The sequence below is a fragment of the Parasteatoda tepidariorum genome, chromosome 9 (assembly GCF_982258835.1).
Source record: "Parasteatoda tepidariorum strain Cologne lab strain chromosome 9, Ptep-v5.0, whole genome shotgun sequence".
Lineage (NCBI taxonomy): Eukaryota > Metazoa > Arthropoda > Arachnida > Araneae > Theridiidae > Parasteatoda > Parasteatoda tepidariorum.
Genome location: NC_141763.1, coordinates 60,004,875 through 60,025,358, shown reverse-complemented (window position 1 = coordinate 60,025,358; position 20,484 = coordinate 60,004,875). Strand labels below are relative to the sequence as shown.

Below are 20,484 nucleotides of genomic sequence, written 5' to 3'. Positions count from 1 at the left end.
GTATAAAACTAATTATTGATTTTAAGATTGCTATTACAAAAAAACTCTTGCCTTTAGAAAAATGGATCTTTAAAGCAAAATCTTAAATTTTTGAATACCTACAAGTAAGTGAAGTTTAAAAACGTTAAATAAACTTTCCAAATTTGTTCCTAATACTTAAATTTTTCAAGTTACATTGAAGTAAATAATGGTTACAAAACGCATATCATAGCCCACCTGATATTGTTCGAATCTTTTTCGATGTTTAGAAACAGTTTTGGGTGAAGAAAATGACGTATATGCAATCACAATTTTGTTTACCTTTATGAACACGCATATTTTCCTGTTTACTTATTTGGAGTCTGTACTCCAACTGATTTTAAACTGTTTTTTTTCGCTTATTTTTTATTTAGGAAATAATGAATTTATTTTCTTTAAAACGATCTTTTGCTTCGTACCCTTCACTATGGAGTACACTTTAACCAAATGCTTAAAATGCACAATATGGCAAAAGAAAAATAAATAATTTTCTAAATTGATTAATCGATTCTATATTTTCTGAAGAAAAAGGTGCATCATATGTAATTTATTTAAAATTGGATTGGATGTAACATCTAAATACTGTTAAAAAAGCTGAATTTGAACTAAGTTTTATAACATTTGGTGTATTAGTTAGGCTTCAAATTAAATGTCGTTGCCGCTTAGTGGCATAGGAAGAAATCTTCAGAAGGAACAGAGTTTTTTTTTCTTCCTTTTTTGATTACGACGAGAAAAAGGTACAAAGAATGCCAGGAAAGTGCTCCAAATAATTACAATGTATTCCTATCACCCCTAAGAACATTAAGAAGAATTTAAAGTAATAATTTTATAAGACGCTTATAAAATTTGTGATTTTGATGAATGCCAAACTAAGTAACTTCCGGAAACAAGGATCAAATTTTGACTCTTGATTTTGGAATTTTTTCCTGCCTTTGAATCGTTAATGTATTTTTCGGATAGAATTTGAAACTTTGTAACTCAAAAATTAGTAATAACAAAATAATGATCATTTTAGAAAAAATTTCTATTTAATAATGCTAATTAACCATATTTACTCATTGAGAATCTTGTCTCAATGTACAAAAGATATGATATAAGTATAAATTTTAAGTATGTTTAACCGAAGCTTTAAATTTGAAAAGAGCGAAACATATTTGAGTTAAAATTTGAATCACATAATATATCGATGAAAACGTAAAAGGATTTAAGAAGAAAAAATACATGTTAAGAAAAAAATTATTCAACAATGAATCACTAGAATCATTCTCTTCCTATTTGAGTTTATAATCTGCTACGAAGGTAACTTTTCACTTTTAAAGCATTTTTGCATTTTTTTAAAAAATATTGATTCCTAATTTTGTAATTTTAAAACTAAATCAATATTTCGAAATTGCTTTGAAATTGTTTGCTCCATTCTTTCTTTAGATCTTGTTAAGTCACCTACATTAGAGGAGAAGTAATAATGCAATGACGAATTTAATAAAAAAAATCAACTAGTAGAACATTTCAAAACTAATGCACTGCAAATATTTTTTAATGATAAAGCTAAATCAAAATATTATAATTATTCAGTTATATGATATCATTGGGGAGAAGAGAAAAAATAAAAAAGTAGAATTCGTTTATTAGTCGCCAAAAGTGCTAAACTTCTCTTCTTGAGAAGCGTGTAGTTTTGTGGTAATCAGCAATTTTTTAACACCTATTGCTCTATCTCCGCAAACTTATGATTTTGAATAGAGTTAAGGGTAACGTATATCCCCCTTCCTGTCTTTTAACTATCAGTGAGTTCCAGTTAAAAAAAACGGCATTCTGAAAAAACTGGGGATGAAAAGCCATGAATTCTGCGATGCTGTCCGAATGATGGGGATATGGCCGACTGACAATAATACTTAAGTTTTCTGTGTCCCTCAAGCGGTCAACTTTAAATGCAAAATCTACAATTCATCTTTGCACTTGAAATTTTATGTTTTTTAATTTAAAGCAATGAATTACGATATTTTTTAATTGTTATTTAATTAAAATTAAATGAGGTACACCGACTGTTACTTATAATGATACTTATAAAATCAAAGTACTTTTATCTCAACTTTTTATGGTCAAATTCACAAGAATGGAAGCATTACTATATCAAAACATGACCGAACTGTTCTTTAATAAATTTATTATCGCTGTTTTTTTTAAATTAAGTTTTGTTGGGTATACAGTTAAAATAGTAAAAAATTCTGTTTTTTCTTATCTGAATAGCTATAAATTTATATTCTCTTAAGTATTGAAGGCCTAGGAATAACACGAAAGAAAAAAATTGCATTCGTAAATTATATTTCATAGAGGTATCGAAAGAGTGAGAGTTAAGAAAATTACGAATCAAGAAGAGCAAAGGAATCCAACTAAAAACTGAGAGTGAATTTAAATAAATAATAGAATGCTTATTATAATTTAATTTTAATGATCATTCCTTAAGGAAAATACATATTCAATACCTATCGAAAAAAGTTCTATATATTTTAAAATGAACTTAACAGCAAAGAAACAAAGAAATAAGTAAACTTTCAAAAGTTTTTTCATCTTTAATTTTAAATTTAATGAATCAAACGAATGCGCTTATGTTTTCAAACTGTTCTGTTAATTAAAAAATGTAGTTCTTGTTCAATTAAAACAATTATAGAAAAATATGATAAATGCTGTAATCAATTTTACTATTGCTATTAATGAATTTGAAAATTTTAACTTGAAATTAAGTTCACAGAGCAGACATCATTCTGATAGGCCGGGAGCCAAGTATATAAATCATTAGCAGCTTGAATTCTTTTTATTAAATGGGAAAAGTATTCGTCTGAAAATGCCATTCTGGTGGAAAAATAATTATTTTCGTACTAAAATATAATCATATGGTATTTAAACCATTCATTCGATAATTTGTTCCTTTATTATGGTACCGGTTTCATACAATTCCATTTTTCAAAATTATAGTTCCTATTACCACACATTAAATAGAAAAACTAAAATTAAAAGTAGATGGAATTTAAGAAAAAAATTATGAATTTTATAGTTCTCTTGGACTTGTTTTTTCTATACGTTAAATTTTAAATTAGTTATAGAGGGGAGATAGAATTAGCAATGAAAAGTTTATCCCGCGTTACAGCGTCCTCTTAAGTGACATCTAGCAGGAAATCACCCCTTAATTCACTGCATTTTAAACCAGCACTCGCTGGGAGATCTGTCATGCGTAATGATTGATTACTTATTTAGTGCACCTTAAAATGTGGGAATGTAGATAGATTGCGATGTTTTTGGTCAATAACTCAGTGACAGAAGACGCGTGGATCTTAAAACTACAAACTTGAATAGATGGGTTGTGTTTGGCCTAAACAATCTTTAACACAATAGCACAAGGAAAATACAAAAACCTTCTTGGAGTAAAAATAATTTCTTTAAAGCCTGAATCATGTGTGGTTTCAAAAAATAGGAATAGCTGATTTAAGAAATTTATTGTTAAGTTTGATTAGTGGTTTCTTCTGACATTTTGTTCCTTACAAGACTTTCCAATGATTCATTCCTATTTCAGATTCATACTTTCTTTTAATTTTTTTTGAAGGAAGAATGCTATTATGCAGTAACAATTATAGTTTTTCAAATGAGTGAAAGTAAATTCAGAAATTATTAACTCTGTTCCCCATACATTTCTGTCCATCATTGTTTTTCCTACAATTTCAAGATACGTGGTATTTTCCCCAAAATTATTTAGTTCAAATAACAATGATGTTTTAGTTTCCTGTGACGCTTAGGTGGTCTTCTTAAGATGTAAATATTGCAACTCCTTTTTTAAAAGGTGTTCTTTCTATGCCTTTAAATTTCGTTTATTTTTTAAGATGAAAACTAAAGCCACATTTTAAATGTTATTTAAGGTATAGGGGAGAGGGGGGTACATGTGAGCAAATTTTTTTATTTCTTCATTTTTCAAAAAATATTATCAATTTCTCAGAATGAAGAAATCTATATGTTTAAATAGTCTTTTCTTCGTCTTATGGAATTTTTTGAGATTTTTCAATAAAATATTTCTTTACTTTATGATATTTTAGAAAAATGACTTCAATTGTTCACATGTGCCCTTATTGGGGGCACATGTGACATGGCTGGGGTACATATGAACATGCTTGGGGAACATATGAACAAGATTAAAAACACAAAGCAATCATCATATTCCAAGGAAAGAAATTTTTAATATAACAGATATAGATACGCATTATACTGAGGGGGTCGTAGCTTGCTATGTGAATTTAAATTGTGCAACAGTACTGTCAATAAGAAAATAATTTTTTGCTGTACAATAATTTTTCTGCTGTTGGGCTTTTCGCAACTTCATGTTCCTCAGGAGTTGTAATGGGTCTTTTTCTTTCTTCTCTAATACTCTGTCATGATTTTTTTTTTATTTTTTCTATCCTTTCATTTGCAGCTTTAGCAATTCTATCTTTCTCAGGTGTATCAGTTAATAAGCGTAATGCGCGATTAACCATTAAAAAAATTTTTTTAAGAAGAAATTAATAAATTAAATATGGAAAATTAAATAATAATAATTTTAAATGCATGCATATTTTTTAAACTTATAATATTCTGAGGATAATAATCTTAGTACTATGTAGGGGCACATGTGAACTGTTCACATCTGCCCCAGTTGTTTTGTTCACAAGTGCCCCCATCATCCTTCTTAAACCTAACTTGAAAAATAAAGAATTTTTAATTGAGTAAAAAAAAATAATTGTCATAAACTTACCTGAATTACCTCATATAATGGTCTGCCATAGTTAATTTTAGTTTATTAGTTGATTTGTACTATGCTTTCGCTTGCAGAAGCGAGTGATTATAATATATACAACACCAGCTCATACAAAGAAATTGTCAGAATCGAGCAACAAAATGTCTCATTGTTCTGAAAGTTTTGCAGAGAGGTGGAACTAGTACTGCCATCAATTGAAAATTTTTCGAGATTTTTTATTTCAAATCATATTGGTAAAACATACTATGTTCACATGTCCCCCCTCTCCCCTATACAAATAGAATTATTAAAGTAAATTGATCTACATATAGAAATCATAAATAGCTTTTATTTTCAATAGAAAAAAATTAGGAAATAGAAAAAATGAATAATAAAATTATTGATGCTTTAAACCAACGACATGTTTTTTTTAAATATCCAATTGTTTTAAAACACGTTTTGAAATGAGATAAAATTTTTTACTAAATAGCAAAAGGAAACTATCATAAACAAAAGTTGTTTTATAAATTTATGTACTAATTCTTAAATATTTTATATTTTTCTATCTCTCTTTCCGTCTTTGTATGTAGCAACTATTTTTATATTTATTATTATATATTATTTAGTATCTTAAGAATGCCAATATGCTGTTATTGATTTGAAGAGTTAAAAAAATAGTATTATTTTTAAACTATTAATGTTATTTAACGTAACGTAACGAAATAGAACATTTTGATATCGAAATTAGGAAGTATCCTATAATGAAAATTTTTGATTCTTGCCATGGATAGATTTTTGATAACTAGGAAAAATATATATTAAAATTAATTTACTACGCTTAGTAAAGAAATATAAAAATATATATATTTTTAAGGCCTTTAAATTTTTCGATTCATGTTATTCGGATATTGAAGTTTACAACATCGGCAGGATTTGCTTGATTATTTTTCATCTAAAGTATAAGAATAGAATACATTACTCAATATCTTGATACGTAAAAAAATTGCTTTTTATTAAAATGAAAATAAAAGAAAACATGAAAAATTTATACTAGTTAAAGTTTTAGATGAGTTTTTCTAACAATGTAATTATCAATGATTTTAAGTTTTGCATAAATAAAAAATATTCTTTATTTATTTTTTATAATTTATGGAACTTTAGATACACACAAAAAAGATTTTTCGTAAAAAAGTTTAATTGTGATAATTACTACCTAATTATCCCAATAATTGCAAAATATTTAAGAGAGTTTTTTTTTTTTTTTTTTTTTTTTTTTTTTTTTTTTTTTTTTAGTTTTTCCCTCGGTTTGGTCCGAAACATATGGTTACAATTTGAGTCTTACATCTTTGTTTCAAACTTTTTATTTAGCAGAACTTAATTGGGGTAACTACTACCTGATTATCCCGATAATTATTAAATATCCAAGTGAACTTTTTTTAGTTTTTCTTACGTCTGATCTGAAACACACAGTCAAAATTTGCGTCTTTCATTTTGATAAGATGGGCTATTTAGCAATACTGCCTTTCTTGCTAATTACCCTGATAGATACAAAATATTGAAATGATTTTTTTCCTTTTTCTTTATATCTGATGCAAATTAAATGGTCAAAATTTTAGACTTTAATTTTCTTAAAAACGTGTAATTCTGATATTTTTGTTAATTATTACGATAGTTAAAAATATCGAAATGAAAATTTGTTTGTTTTCATTTTTTCTCCTATATTTGATACGAAATTGGTCAAAATTTGAGACGTGATCTAAACTAAAAAGATTTATTGTTTTAAATTAATTTTTGCAAATACTTCGTCAATTGATCTTAAAGATTTTGTGCATTTTCCTCATATTTAATAGGGCAGAGATATCATATTATTATTTGTCTCTTTCTTCCAAAGACATTAATCCGAAGACGGATGACCATCATTAAATTCTGTTAAGTTATGGTCAAACAAAGATAATATAAATAATTTAATTCAAATACAAAATGAAGCAAAAAAGGGTGGAAATCATGGTGGTCCAAGTATTCCTTTCTCATACTCCCTTACCCAGGTTTCACTTCGATTTCCTTTCCAGCTCTTGTAGAATTCTTTATCAGTCTATTTCTCATAAATGGGTAATATGGTGTTAAAATGAAGTTTATTGTTAAAGCGGGGTTGAAACTGTATTCAATGGAGGGGGGAGGGTACTGCCTCTACATGGATGAAGCTGGGTGTGTACCCGATTGGTTAGAAGTTAACAGATAAGAACTATTGTGCAATTAATTGGTATTCGTGAAGTATTGAAAGTACATCTCTTAGAAAGTCTTGACCATTTGGTCTTCAGAAATCGTCTGAGAAGCATCTTGTGGTGAAGAAACATTTTCAATTTTATCCGTAGAATAGTTCAGCAAAATAGGGAGCATCAGCTACGGGATTCTGCAGCAATAATTAACGTCTTCATCCTGATCGCAAATAGGGTAAGTACATTTAAATGGTTTGTTTTAATTTTTGTGAGTTTATAAATTATTAAATTTTATTACTGAATTTGTGGGCTTATTGAAATTATGATCTGTTTATCGATTTTAAGATTAAAAACTTTTTTTATTCTGTTTATACCGTCTACAATATTGTTAAAATAATCAGATCTTCGGTGTTTTACGTTAAAGAGTATCTTTTTATGAAGTTGAATTGAGATGAATTGTTTTTGAATTTATTTAAATAGCCTCATGTTCATTTGAAATTTTTTGAAATAAATTTATACTGATACTTGTTGAATAGAAATAAATTAAATTGCTCGTTTCATTGCATTTTAATAAAAATTTCTTTTATTCGATTTTAGCCACTCTTAGTTAATCGCCAATTTGTATTTAAATGACCTATTTATAATAACTCCAATTCATATTATCTTCGAATATGTATTTATATTTAGGAAAATTAATGTTTTTTTCTGTTGACTTAAGGGGTAAATTTTGTGAGTTTAATTAAAAAACAATACTGTGTTGATTTTATTCAAGTATTATTAAATTTAGATACTAATAGGGTAATTTGTTAAATAGAATTTAATTAAATAGCATGCTTTGTTCTGTTTTTATAAAAATGGCTTTTATTTCGCTTTGTCCACTCTCAAGTTATCTCTCTTATCTTAGCTTGTCCCGATAAGTTATATTTGAGTGTTAGGGATATAATTATTTTAGTAAAATGTAATAATTGTTAGTAAATTTTTGATGAGTTGAATTAAAATAAATTGCTGTTGAATATATTTAGGTATTAATATTGAATTTAAGTAATTCCATACTTGAAGCGAAATATTTTTAAATAGACTGATTTTTTTTTAAAAAAAAAAAGAGTATTTAACTAAGGTAGCTCTCACTACATTTTGTCATCTCTCGGTTAACCACCATGATATACGTATGTGTTATGTATGTTAATATTTGAATTTTCAGCATTTTTCTTTAAAATTTAAAGGACGTATTTTTGCGGATTTGAATTAAATGAAAACCCTGTTAAATTTATATAGGTAACTCAATATTTAAATTTAACTTTAAATATTTAAAAGTTTTCCCAGTTATTTGCTACTTTTTATTAAAGCTTTGTCAAAAGTTATAGCTTGGTTGTTTTCTGAAGAAAACTCCTTTGTTTTTCAATATAGAAGTAGCTTTTATTCCATTTTGTTCACCCTCAGTTAACCATCAATTTATATTTAATTGTTAAGAATATTAATATTATAGTTTGACTTTCTTTTTTTTTTAATCTGAGAGTCATATTTTTGTGAAGTTAAATTAAAATAAAAGTGCAGTTAAATTTATATAGGTATAATTCAATATTTAATTTTAAATATTTTTTTATGTACTGATTTCTGTTTGCTAGAATTTAATTAAATTGTAATTTGTGCTATATCTTTATAAATATAGCTTTTATTCCATTTTTTATACTCTCAGTTATTCATTTAATGGGTAAATTTTTGTGAAGTTGAATTGAAATTAATTACTGTTCAATTTATTTGGGTATTAAAATTAAACGTAGCTGGCTCAATATTTAATATGAAATATTTTTAAATAGATATAGACTGATTTTTGTTAAACAGAATTTAATTAAATGGAATGTTGAGGTGTATTATTATTAGGTAGCTTTTATTCCATTTTGTATACGCTGAGTTATCAATTCATTTACACTTAAGTGTTAGGAATTCATTAATTTGCTGCATTTTTTATTTTATTTCAAGGGGACATTTTTGTGAGGTTAAATAGAGAATTGTTAAATTTACGTATGTGACTCAATATTTCATTTCAATTATTTTCAAATAGAAATATAATGATTTTTGTTAATTAGAATGAAATTAAATGGGCTTATTTAAGTAACTCAGTGTTTAGTTCTAAATATTTTTTAAAGAATTTATGAAAATTAATATTACAAAATATTATTCAGTTAAATGATATTATGTTGTTTTTTTTTAAACAAATTGGTTTTATTCCACTTACTGTTCTTCTAGTTATTTCTTAATTTTTATTCAAACGTTGTCATTGTCCTTTCATTTCTTTGTTTTGTCTTCATATTTTATTTCACTACTCAGCATTTAAACAATATTTAAGTCAACTTAGTGTTAAACGTATTCATATTTAAATATTGTTTAAAGGATAGCTTTTGTGAAGTTGAATTAAATAGAGTTTTAAATGTGAACTAAATTGTGCTCGAACTTAATTATGTACTATTCAATGTAATCGTACTTTCTAATGTAGCTATAAAGATTGAGTTTTATTCCTCTATCCAAAGTAGCATTTAAAACGTTAGCAAAATTCATAACTTGTGTAATTTTTATTTATTTATTATTTTTTGTAAAATTGATTTTCCATCTGCATTTACACATGAATTGATTTTTAATTTAAACATGTATGACTTTTTAAAAAAATGAGGATAGATTGCTTGAGGTTTTTTTTGCAACCCAATTTTTTTAACAAGTTAGGTTTTTTACTCAGAAAAGTAATCTAGTGTTGTATTTAGTTGAACCTTTTTTGAAACTTTATTGCTTGTACTTATATAGTCTTTTAGAAACTTTTTCAGGAAAAAAATTATATTTTTCGAGTTTGTCAATTTAATAATTTAACTAATTGTTAGTAAACCCATCGGGCAAGTAGTATCCATACAATAGTATAGTATATACTTGTCCATTGTAGGTAGTTTTAGCATGCTTTTCATATCAATTAAATTTGTTGAAGTAATTCGATTTTTTTCAAAGAATTATTTCACTAATAATACAAGTAATTAGAATAGTTACATTCAAATTTAATGAACTTATTTCTATAATGTATGATCCAAATTTTCTATTTCCGTAACCTACGGACGATATTTTTAAAAACAATTTTGTTGCATTAATATTAATTTTCGTTACTCTTTACTTGTGATTTTTTTTCATTTAAATGAGTACGTTTTTTCTGATAATTTTTATAACAACAAATTTCAAGTTGTTATTAGATAACAGTCAGTCAGTTTAATTGTCAATTTTTATCCATTCATTTAAGTTGTTAGTTTGCAACGAAAAAGACAATATTTCTTTACTAAAAAGATACTAAATAAGCTATAATGGCCTCTTAATATCATTAAGATCAAATTGATGAGAAATAATGGCCTTTAATTTTATTTTATTAGAATTATAGTAATGATTTAAGTTCTACAGAAATTCATAAATGGAATGTAAATAAGTCCCCGATAAGAGCTAATGAGAATTTATTTAACGTAACTGCATAGTATTACCAAATGTTATTTTTTCTTGAGATCGAAACAACGTTTTATGTCCAATTTAAATTAAAAATTAATAAAGACCTGAAGAATATGCGAAGAATCGAAATATAAGACACGAATTAAAGATCAAAAAAATTTTGAATATCGGCCTTATCATTTTATAAATTATGAAGCCAGTGATTTTATACTAAATATAACTGTAAAGATTACTGTTTATCAGATTTTTGTGCCTTAGAGTTTTACTGTGAAAATGGATTTTACGATAAAAAGCACTGACCCCTGAGTGCTGGTACATTTTACCGTAAATTAAAATGGAGTTTTTTACAGACTGATTCGCAGTGGAGAAGAAATGATGATGACGTTTCCAGAAAAAAAAATTCTAGTCCTTGGGCTTTTAGATTAGAAATTATTTTTCTACAAACAAAATCGGTTCAACATTTTTTTTTAAATTTATACAGTATCATTTAATTTATCTGGTTAGAATTGATTACATAAAGACTATTTAAGAAAATTAAACAACGATTACTGTGTATTTATAAATGATATAAATTTTAACAAAATAGTTATTAATGTTTTACAATATTGTTATTAATGTGTATTATTTATGTATGTAATAGTTATTAATGCATTTGAAGTAAAAATTTTATTGCTTTTACATACTGCGGAAGAAAAAAAAGGAGTCTTTTTTTTAAAAAAAAATTGTCGAAAAACAATTAGTAGCTATAAATTGGACTGTTCAATAAAATAGTTGTATCCTGGGGCAATTAGAGAACAGATGGAAATCGTTTTAAATTTGTGGCATGTCGAATACACTAAATTTTGCTTTCTATTCTTTTGCTTTTACTTCTTTAACCGCCATCTACATCTTTCTGTGAGAGAAGAGGGTTTTAAAAAGAGGAAGAAAATTCAAATATATTATAAGACCAGAAAGATGTCGTTTCGAATTTATTTTTTATGAGGCAATAGATTGCAATTTTGGAATTATAAAGAATATAATACATATGAATAATAAAGAAATATAATTTTTAATAGTGCCTACTTTAGCGTCTAAAATACCTGCCTATACAAATTATATCTCATTTTCTATGTAGATTTTTACGCTATATCATATGAGACCAAAACAGAAGAGATGAAGCTAATAGTTCAGAAGTTATTTAAAATTTTTACCTACCAAAACTTGCAATTTTGTATTGAGCACTTTTTTTAAAAAAATTAGCATCCAAAACAAAATATGTTCCTAAAACTTATTAGTTTCAATTTTGATTTTTAATTTACATACATTATTATTTGAATGTTATTAAAACACATTCATGTTGTATTTATAATTCAACGAAAAAAGAGCTGAAGGATTTTTTTTGAAAACTACTTGAATATATATATATATATTTTCTTTTTTACCATAAATTGTTAGTTTTCTTGCAAAACAGTAAATTTGAGTTATGTATAGTTTACTATTAAATTTTATTTGTCAGAAAAGGACATTGTGAGGGAATAAATTGAGTTTTTTAAAAAAAATTTCAGTTTTTTTTTCAATACTCTTGCGGAGTGGAGAAAAAAAATTCTCTCGAAAAATGTTAAAAATTTCTTATTTAATTTTCACTCTAAATAGTACATTGTGTTCATAATGATTTCACGATTCTTGGGTCAAACTTTTTCAATTTTAATGCAAATAATGATAACTCAGTTCTTTCCTTACTTTTAGAATTATTCTAACTAACAGAACTAGTCTCCCCTCTCAAATGCCTTTAAAATGTCGATGCAAATATAGAATTTGCATAAACAAAAATTGCGCTAAAAAGTTTTAAAAAAAGGAAGCATTGGAGAGTTTGATTCTGCAAGTTTAGCGTGAAATTTAACTTTTTTTACTAAAAATATCCAAAATATCATTGGTTGGATTCAGAAAATAATAATTAGTTGACCTCTAATTTGAATTTTTTCAAGGACTTCCAAACTTAAATCATTGGACTAATAAATGAAGATTTTTTAAAAAAAGAGAAAAAAACGACTGAGATCTTTCTTTTTTTTAATTTTTACAAAATTCTTGAATGCGGATTTAATGATGAACGGTATTGTTATTTTGTAAAATAATTGTCACTCCTGGCCTATCCTTTATTGAATGTGAAATCGATAGCCAAATAAAATGTGTTGCATTCAGTATACCCATTCTTGTCTTTCTCTCATTTTCGTAATAGATTTTTGATATTTAATTACTTATTTATATTATTATTTATATTTTTTATTTATATTGTTTATATAAAGTTTTGAGTCAAAAATCAAAAAAAGTATAGAAATAAAGGCAGATAGCTTCCTTGACACACAATATCCAGAGTTTAATAAATTGATAGTGCTATTACTTTTCTATGAGTTAAACATTCATTCCAAATTTCCAACGAATAACTAACGAGAGGTTAAGAACATTAATAACTCACTTTAAATATTACATAAATAAAACTTTTTATGTAATATCATTCTTATCGAACTCAAAAATTACGTCCTGAATTTGGAACGTACTGAAAAATGACCCTAAAAAATGGATCTGAATGACTCATCAAAGTAGAGGAAAATTTAAATGTAATTATTAGAAAAGGGTAAATTTTGGGTTGAACATTTTAAATGAACTACATTTTGGTTTCCAATTTTCTTTTTACTGTTAGATAAATGTTTCGTGTTCACTTTTTTTCCATAGCTATATTATAAATATTGATTATTTAGAAGAAAAAGACCATTTAATATTGAAGGAGAAATGCTTTAAAAATATTTTGATTTTAGGAATTAGGAAATCGCGACGGGGACTATTTTTGCTATTTAGAACAGATATAATATTCGTGAAAAAAGCTCACGTTCCAAATAAATATATTTTTCTTAAAAACTTTCCTAAAACCACGACATAGTCCCCGTTTCTTAACTTCCTCTACAGTTTTAAGAAATTCAATTTTTTTCAATGATTACAACTGTTTGTTGATTAAAATATGTGAAGGTATTATTTAAAACATATTCTCAATTTTTCAAATATTTCTGAAAACATTTTATCCGGAATATATTCAAGACTTCAAAGTTTTTTTTAAAAATTTTCTTAGGGAGTTCCTTGTTTCGTCAACCACAATTGTATTTATATTTTAAGTATTTTTTAATCAAAAAAAGTGAAATCCATTACATTTTTATTATTTTTTTCAGCCTTAACACAGAACTTCACATCATGATGAGTTGCAGACGTCCAAGTCGCTTTGAAATTCGGGATTCGAACCGTCGACCAAGGAATGAGACTCCCGAAATGGTGGAGACTACAAATACGAAACGAATCAAACAGAAGCGGAGAACCCGTGCACGACGTCCAATTGACAATTCAATCATTGAAGAAGAAATATCGCGGAACTCTGTCGCTAACTATGAGATAGGTATGAACTGTGCTATATGCTTAAATATCGAACTTGACTGGCCACATCTCTTGCCGTGTGGGCATTTTTTTCATAACGCGTGTGTATCCAAATGGCTAAAATACAGTGATACTTGCCCTGTATGTTTTCGAAAATTTGAAAACCATAGCAATCAAGTACCTAACTCTTATTCTGATGCTGATGATATACATAGCACTCCTACGCCTAACATAATGGTTACAAGTACACATATGCCTTCCACCCAAGTTGATGATACTTCAGAATCGGATTATTATGGGCCAGCAGATAAAATTCATAGTGTACTCAAAGGACGAGTTAAAAAGCCAATTCATCGTAGAAGAAGAGTTCGCTCCCAGCGATCAATTGACCTTCAGGTTCTTGAAAAAGAAATATTGGACAGCGTTGTTCTGAATTACGAATTCAACATTGATTGTTCCATATGCTTGAATACCTTGAAAGAGTTGGATGAGAAACAATTGCCTTGTGGTCACTGTTTCCACGATAAGTGTATTCACAATTGGTTCTACTACAATGTTTCTTGTCCAGTGTGTGGGTTTACTCCAGTATCTGACATGCAGTCTTCTGATAAAGCTGAGTCCAGTGATCCTGATGTCTTAATTGATGGCGAATTCATATTAATTGACTGCACTGATTCTATTGCCATTTTTGAGGGGGATGTAATATACGACAATGTAGAGTTTGAGTGTCTCAATGGAAGTTGTTAAATGTTAATTTCGCTCATGACGATCATCTGCACGGGGTGAGATTCCCTTTGATTTTAGTACGATCTACTGTATTTTTATAAAATTCTTTAGTATAATTTTTTATAAATTTTACATTCAATTTTACATTCAATTTCTTACTTGTCAATCACTATGTAAATTTCTAGTTTTGTTGAGCATCAACTTTTATAGGATTGTAAATTGAGTCATATCTTTGTTAAAATAAATAAAATTTTGCATGAAATTTTACCATTTTATCAATTTATGTATTTTGTCAATTTATGTACAGTGAATTATTATTAACAACATTGTGGTATTTTAAAGCCAAGAATGTCATTTTTCGTTACATGACATTTAAGATATAGTGGTAAGTAAAGCATTTTTTCCCCTTGATAAATTTGAAAGATTTTAAATTGACAGTAGCATAAATATAATCAGGATTTCACTAAAGGACTGAATGCAAAGCGAATCAAAAATAATAAATACAAACAATAACACTGAGAAAATATTTAAAAAAAATTGTAATCAGCGTTAGTTTAAATCAGTGATTATTTTAAAACTTTAAAAATGATTTTTTTGTTCATTTTCGAAATTAATATTTTAGAGGTAACTATGTACCTGAAGCAAAATAATGAATGTGAAATAATCAATATATGTTTGTAAATGGAATCAAGTTCAAGTTAGCATTAATTTCTTAGCTAGTTTTAGTACATCTTTAATAAATAAGTACAAATGAAGTCCTGAAATTAAAAATCAAATCAAATTTCTCTTAAATTACAACAAGTCACTGCTTATTTCAAAACAACTTGTTTTAAGAACTTATTGAAGTGTCATATTCCAACTTTATATATGCATTTAAATTAACAAACCACAAGATAATCACATCTGAAATTACTGATTTTAAAAATTTAGATTTCATGATTTTATGATTTTTTAAAATTTTAGATTTTATGTAAAGAATTACATAAAATCTAAAAAGCTTGATAAATCATTAATATTAGGACTTGTAGTTATGAAACAAAAGGTAGTTTTAAAGTGCATTTCTAAATATAGTGTTTTTATTTTAAGAAAAATGGAACTCCTGAATTCTGGTAACTAGTGTAAGATATCTTAATGAATTTTCATAATACATTATTTTCATATTTTTATAGATTTCAAATATTCTGTCTAGGATTTATTAACCTTTTAACTTTAAAGCAAAAATTTAATTGTTGTTAATTCATCGTTAGATGATATCCTTTTTTTTAAAAAAAAATCAGTTTTATTATAACAAAAAAAAATTAAAATCTAAATCACTAAAAATACATTACTGTTGAGAAAGAAAAAAAGATGATAACAAAAGAAGAAATATGTATAGAGAAAGTAAGCAATTTTAGAAAAAAATCCTTCTTTAACACAGAAATTAAAAGTATATGTATAATACATTATACAAAATATATGTTAATAAAAAGCAAAACTACTTTTTATATCTTAATCATATCTATGAAGCTAATTAGTATTCAATATTTTATGATTTCTTCAGAGCTTAATTAAGTTTTAGAAATTGCTCTCCGTGTTGCACTGCAAAGCATAATTTGAAATGCATTTTTTTTTTCATAATAAATAAAATAAAAATTTGAAGAAGGAAGTTCTGAGTGTAAAATACTTTAAAAAGTAATTCAATTTGCAAATTGTTTATTTATTAATCTATTTAAGATATTTACTTGTAATATTTATTTATAATTCTTTCTTAATGCTTTTTCAACTACTATTATGAGTTTATTTCTACTATTATTCTCAATTTAAGGCTTAAAACTAAAAGTGGCCTACTTTTCTTATACAATGTAATTCTGCTTCATTACATGATTACTTACTTTAACGAAAGACATGTTGAAAACGGTGGTAACTTAATCTTTATGCAATTATTAATCAATAAATAAGTTATATTTATTTTCATAACAAGTTCAACCAATTAAAATTTACAATTAATTTGCAATAAAATTTTCAAAGCTGTTATTATGAATTAACTTTACACAACATTACTAAACATCTGTTTGGGCAGAAACATTTATGTAATTTTATAGAAAACAAAAGTTGAAACAATTTGAATTTTAAAGAATTTAAGATTTTTTTAGACATCTAGACTAGGCATCTTTACAGAAAAGAAATGAATTTAGTCTTGCTTTTGGAGGTCCAAGAAGGAGAAATGTTTTACCCAGCCCACCCGAGCTCGGGACATTTAGGATTAGCCAGAGCCTGAGACTGAAATATACTTTGGATAAAAAACATATTTTTCAGACAAGTTACTCGGTATTTGACGTCTAAACAGGAAAATTAACTAATAAAACCCTTTTTATCATTAACTTGTAAAACAAATTGTAACGATTAAAATCTTGAATTAAATGTGAAAGAGAAATACCACAGAATTGCAAACAGCAAACAATTTTTTTTTAATTGGCTGAAAGATATCCAATCAGAAACCCCCTATAAAAACCATTAAGATTAAGAATTATTATTTTTATTTCGCTTTGTTTAATTTACTGCATTACTATATAAGAATATCTTAGTAAAGTTGTGAAAAAATTTTAGTAGAAAATAGAAAAAAAAAAAAAAAATATATATATATATATATATATATATATATATATATATATATATATATATATATATATATATATATATATGAATATATATATATATATATATATATATATATATATATATAAAAAAGATAAAAGATATAAAAGATTATATATATAAAAAGATATATATATAAGAAAAATTATAGACATATGAAAAAAAGGGGGGACATATAGACATATGAAAAAAAAACCTTTTTTCATATGTCTATAATTTTTCTTTGTTTTATTCTTCATTTTGAACTTATCTAATGAGTGCTGTTTACTTGCAGCTTAAGCGCAATAAATGAAACTTATTGTTTTTCTTAACTTTCTTAGTGTTTTCTTGTATTATATATATATATATATATATATATATATATATATATATATATATATATATATATATATATATATATATATATATATAAATTAAAATTTACTAAATTTTAAGCAAAACTAACCGTTACTAAACAGTAGTAATTGTTAATAATGGTAGTAGTTCAGTACCTCCAACTGAATCTAAAAAAAAAATTTATATATATTTTTTATACAATTCTGAAAAATAAATAAAAACTGCATATTTTTCCCCGCTTTTAGGACAGAACCAATAACATACTTTCTCTTTTCATGTAAAAATAAAATTGCTTAAATAATTTTCGAGTGTCTTGAGATTTTGCATTAGATCGCATTTTATCCCCTACTCTTCTTAACGTTGATTGTGGCGATGAAAGAAAAATGAAGGAAACGATATTTTCTGACGTTGTCGATGTGCGATGTAAAAATCATTTGCGAGCAGTTATTTTTCAATTTTTGTCTGTGAGATTTGATTTTTAAAACTTGTATAGGTTTTGCAAAATTTCCTATCCATTAAAATTTTTAATCTTGCGAAACATTTTTTTTACTAATTTTAGCCGAGTTTGATGCAAGGTAATTCTACAAAGGTATGCGGCTAAAAATTCTAAAAAAAATACAAGATTGAAATTTTTAAATATATGAAGCTAAAATCTACGAATGTATAAAACGTCTTGTATGAGAGTATCAATTTTTGATCACGATTTTAAGAATTCTATGCTATTTGCATTTATTAATATTTTCATTTTTTAGGCTTAATAGCTAAACAAAACGAATTTTTATGTTCTGTTTTATTCTTTTAAAAAAAGAACCCAGCACCAGGTAGGGATGTAATTTTTTTCAAACACAGACAATTTTCATAAAAAAGTGTTCAAAAGTCTTACGAAACAAAACTCATCTGGGAGAAAACATGGATTCTTCAGATTTTTCAAGATAATTCAGTTTTGTAGTCACTTAGTTTTGACCTTCACACTTGTTTAAGAAAAACCTGCGAGCAATTTCTTATAACATTTCTAAAAAAAAATCGTAAAAAAAATTCTTGTTAGGACACGGGGAGATACAAAACATAAATAAAAGATCCACAGAAATAAAACAAATTGAATTTCTGAGAAGTTTCAGGATAATACAAAACTTAAAAAATAGATTAACATTAGAAATGGAATTTCTGTAAGGACACGCGAAAATACAAAACGCAAAAATAGGTAAACGGAGAAATAAGAAATGGATCTTCTGTAAAGATACGGGAAAACACAAAACGCAAAAATAAATCAACCGAGAAGTATTAAATAAAATTGCTGTAAGAGCACGGGAAAATGCAAAACGTAAAAATAGATCACTGGAGAAATAAGAAATGTAATTTGTGGAATGAATTTTTTTTTCTTAACGAAACAAAACAGCGGAAAAATATTTAACAAAACAGGAAAGTTTCAGGCACACCTGCTGCCGGTACAGTTTTTTCAACAAAAAAATTTTTCGTACTCATGAAAAATGAACTATTACAATTTGATCCCAAGATCACGAAATTTAGATTATATCTATAGAAGGCATTAATAAATGGAGCATCAGAACTAATTTTAATCTAATACATTACATACTAAGACGACTTACTGAGATCGAATTCGAAATTTTTTCTGTATAAGTATCTTTTCCGCGAAGGTGGCAATTGCACGTGGAAAACAACTTGAATGAAGGATTAGGGCAAACGTGATTTTGCAAATCGCTTTTATCGGACAGTTTTTACACCTACCTTTAGGCACACTACAAATAAATAAATAAATGATATTATTCAATAATGATAATAATAATAATTAAATAAATGATATTATTCAATAATAATTATTATTATTGAATAAATGATATTATTCAATAATGATAATAATAATAATTAAATAAATGATATTATTCAATAATAATTATTATTATTGAATAAATGATATTATTCAATAATAATAATAAATAAATAAGGAAATTACTAAATGGCATTTTTAATAGTTCAAAGAAATTACCTTAAATACGCCAATTGTTTCGTGCAGTCACTGTAAAAAAATCGAGATGCTAGGACTTTTTACCGTAAAATTTTACGGAGCAAATAATTCCGATTTACCGAAATTTTTGCAGCAATATTAGCAATCTGGTAAATATAGTCCCAATAGTTCCGTCAGGAGAGCAGTCGAATGGTTGGGCCTCTTAATATTAATTTCATATTTCGCGTATTTTACCATCTCATAGAAGTCGTATTTTTAAAATTTCATATCTTGAAAACTTTTCTTTCAATTCCATTTTCAAATTTCGGATTCTGTCTCGCAAAATTAGCATGCTGTATGGTGTAAATATTTGTATATCTTGCTATTGAAAATTTGTTTGACCATAAATTTAAATATCAAAACTGACAAATAAATAAATACAAATTTTTTTTCTTCATGGAATTATCATTGCATATACAAGTTTTGGACTTGAAAAATAATCTCTTAACTTGGTTCATTAGTTCCGTCTGCATGAGGAAATGCGCGAAAGTGAATTTATTATAACAAAGTCCAAATTTTGACCTCCTGATTAAACTATTGCGACCATAATTTCTGCATTATGAGTACCCCACATAATTAGAAGAACAAGTTACATATTTTTTCCTGAGAAGAGGAGTTTTTGAAAAGAAGTCTCACAGTGCATTTATCTGCGCTCTACATTAAGATAGTTTACAGTTTACAGTTACTTTAAACGAAAAAGTTCTTTTTTACTTTACTTTTTGTGATAATAAATTAGTGCAATGTAGTGGAAATTCGATTATTAGTGTACAAATTTGAATTATATTCGCAAAGCACAAAAATGTTTAAAGAATTTATTCCATTTAAAGCTAAATATGAATTTCTTACATTTAATGCAAACCGAAAATAAATTAAACTGGGGAAGACTCTTTTTCTTTCATTCATACGAGTAA

General features: G+C 26.2%; 2 protein-coding genes across 2 annotated transcripts in view; both read left to right on the top strand.

Annotated features, from left to right (window-relative positions):
- The window catches only part of LOC147804100 (uncharacterized), a 37,408-nt gene extending 22,571 nt beyond the window's left edge, over nucleotides 1-14,837 (top strand). The window contains exon 2 of the mRNA XM_087151936.1: nucleotides 13,656-14,837. Within this exon, the coding sequence (XP_087008062.1) occupies nucleotides 13,678-14,601 (924 nt within the window). The 5' untranslated portion in view covers nucleotides 13,656-13,677 and the 3' untranslated portion in view covers nucleotides 14,602-14,837. The remainder of the gene's footprint in view (nucleotides 1-13,655) is intronic.
- Nucleotides 6,697-20,484, top strand: part of LOC147804097 (uncharacterized) — a 46,683-nt gene continuing 32,895 nt past the window's right edge. The window contains exon 1 of the mRNA XM_087151934.1: nucleotides 6,697-7,222. The gene's annotated coding sequence lies outside the window, so the exon portion shown is untranslated. The remainder of the gene's footprint in view (nucleotides 7,223-20,484) is intronic.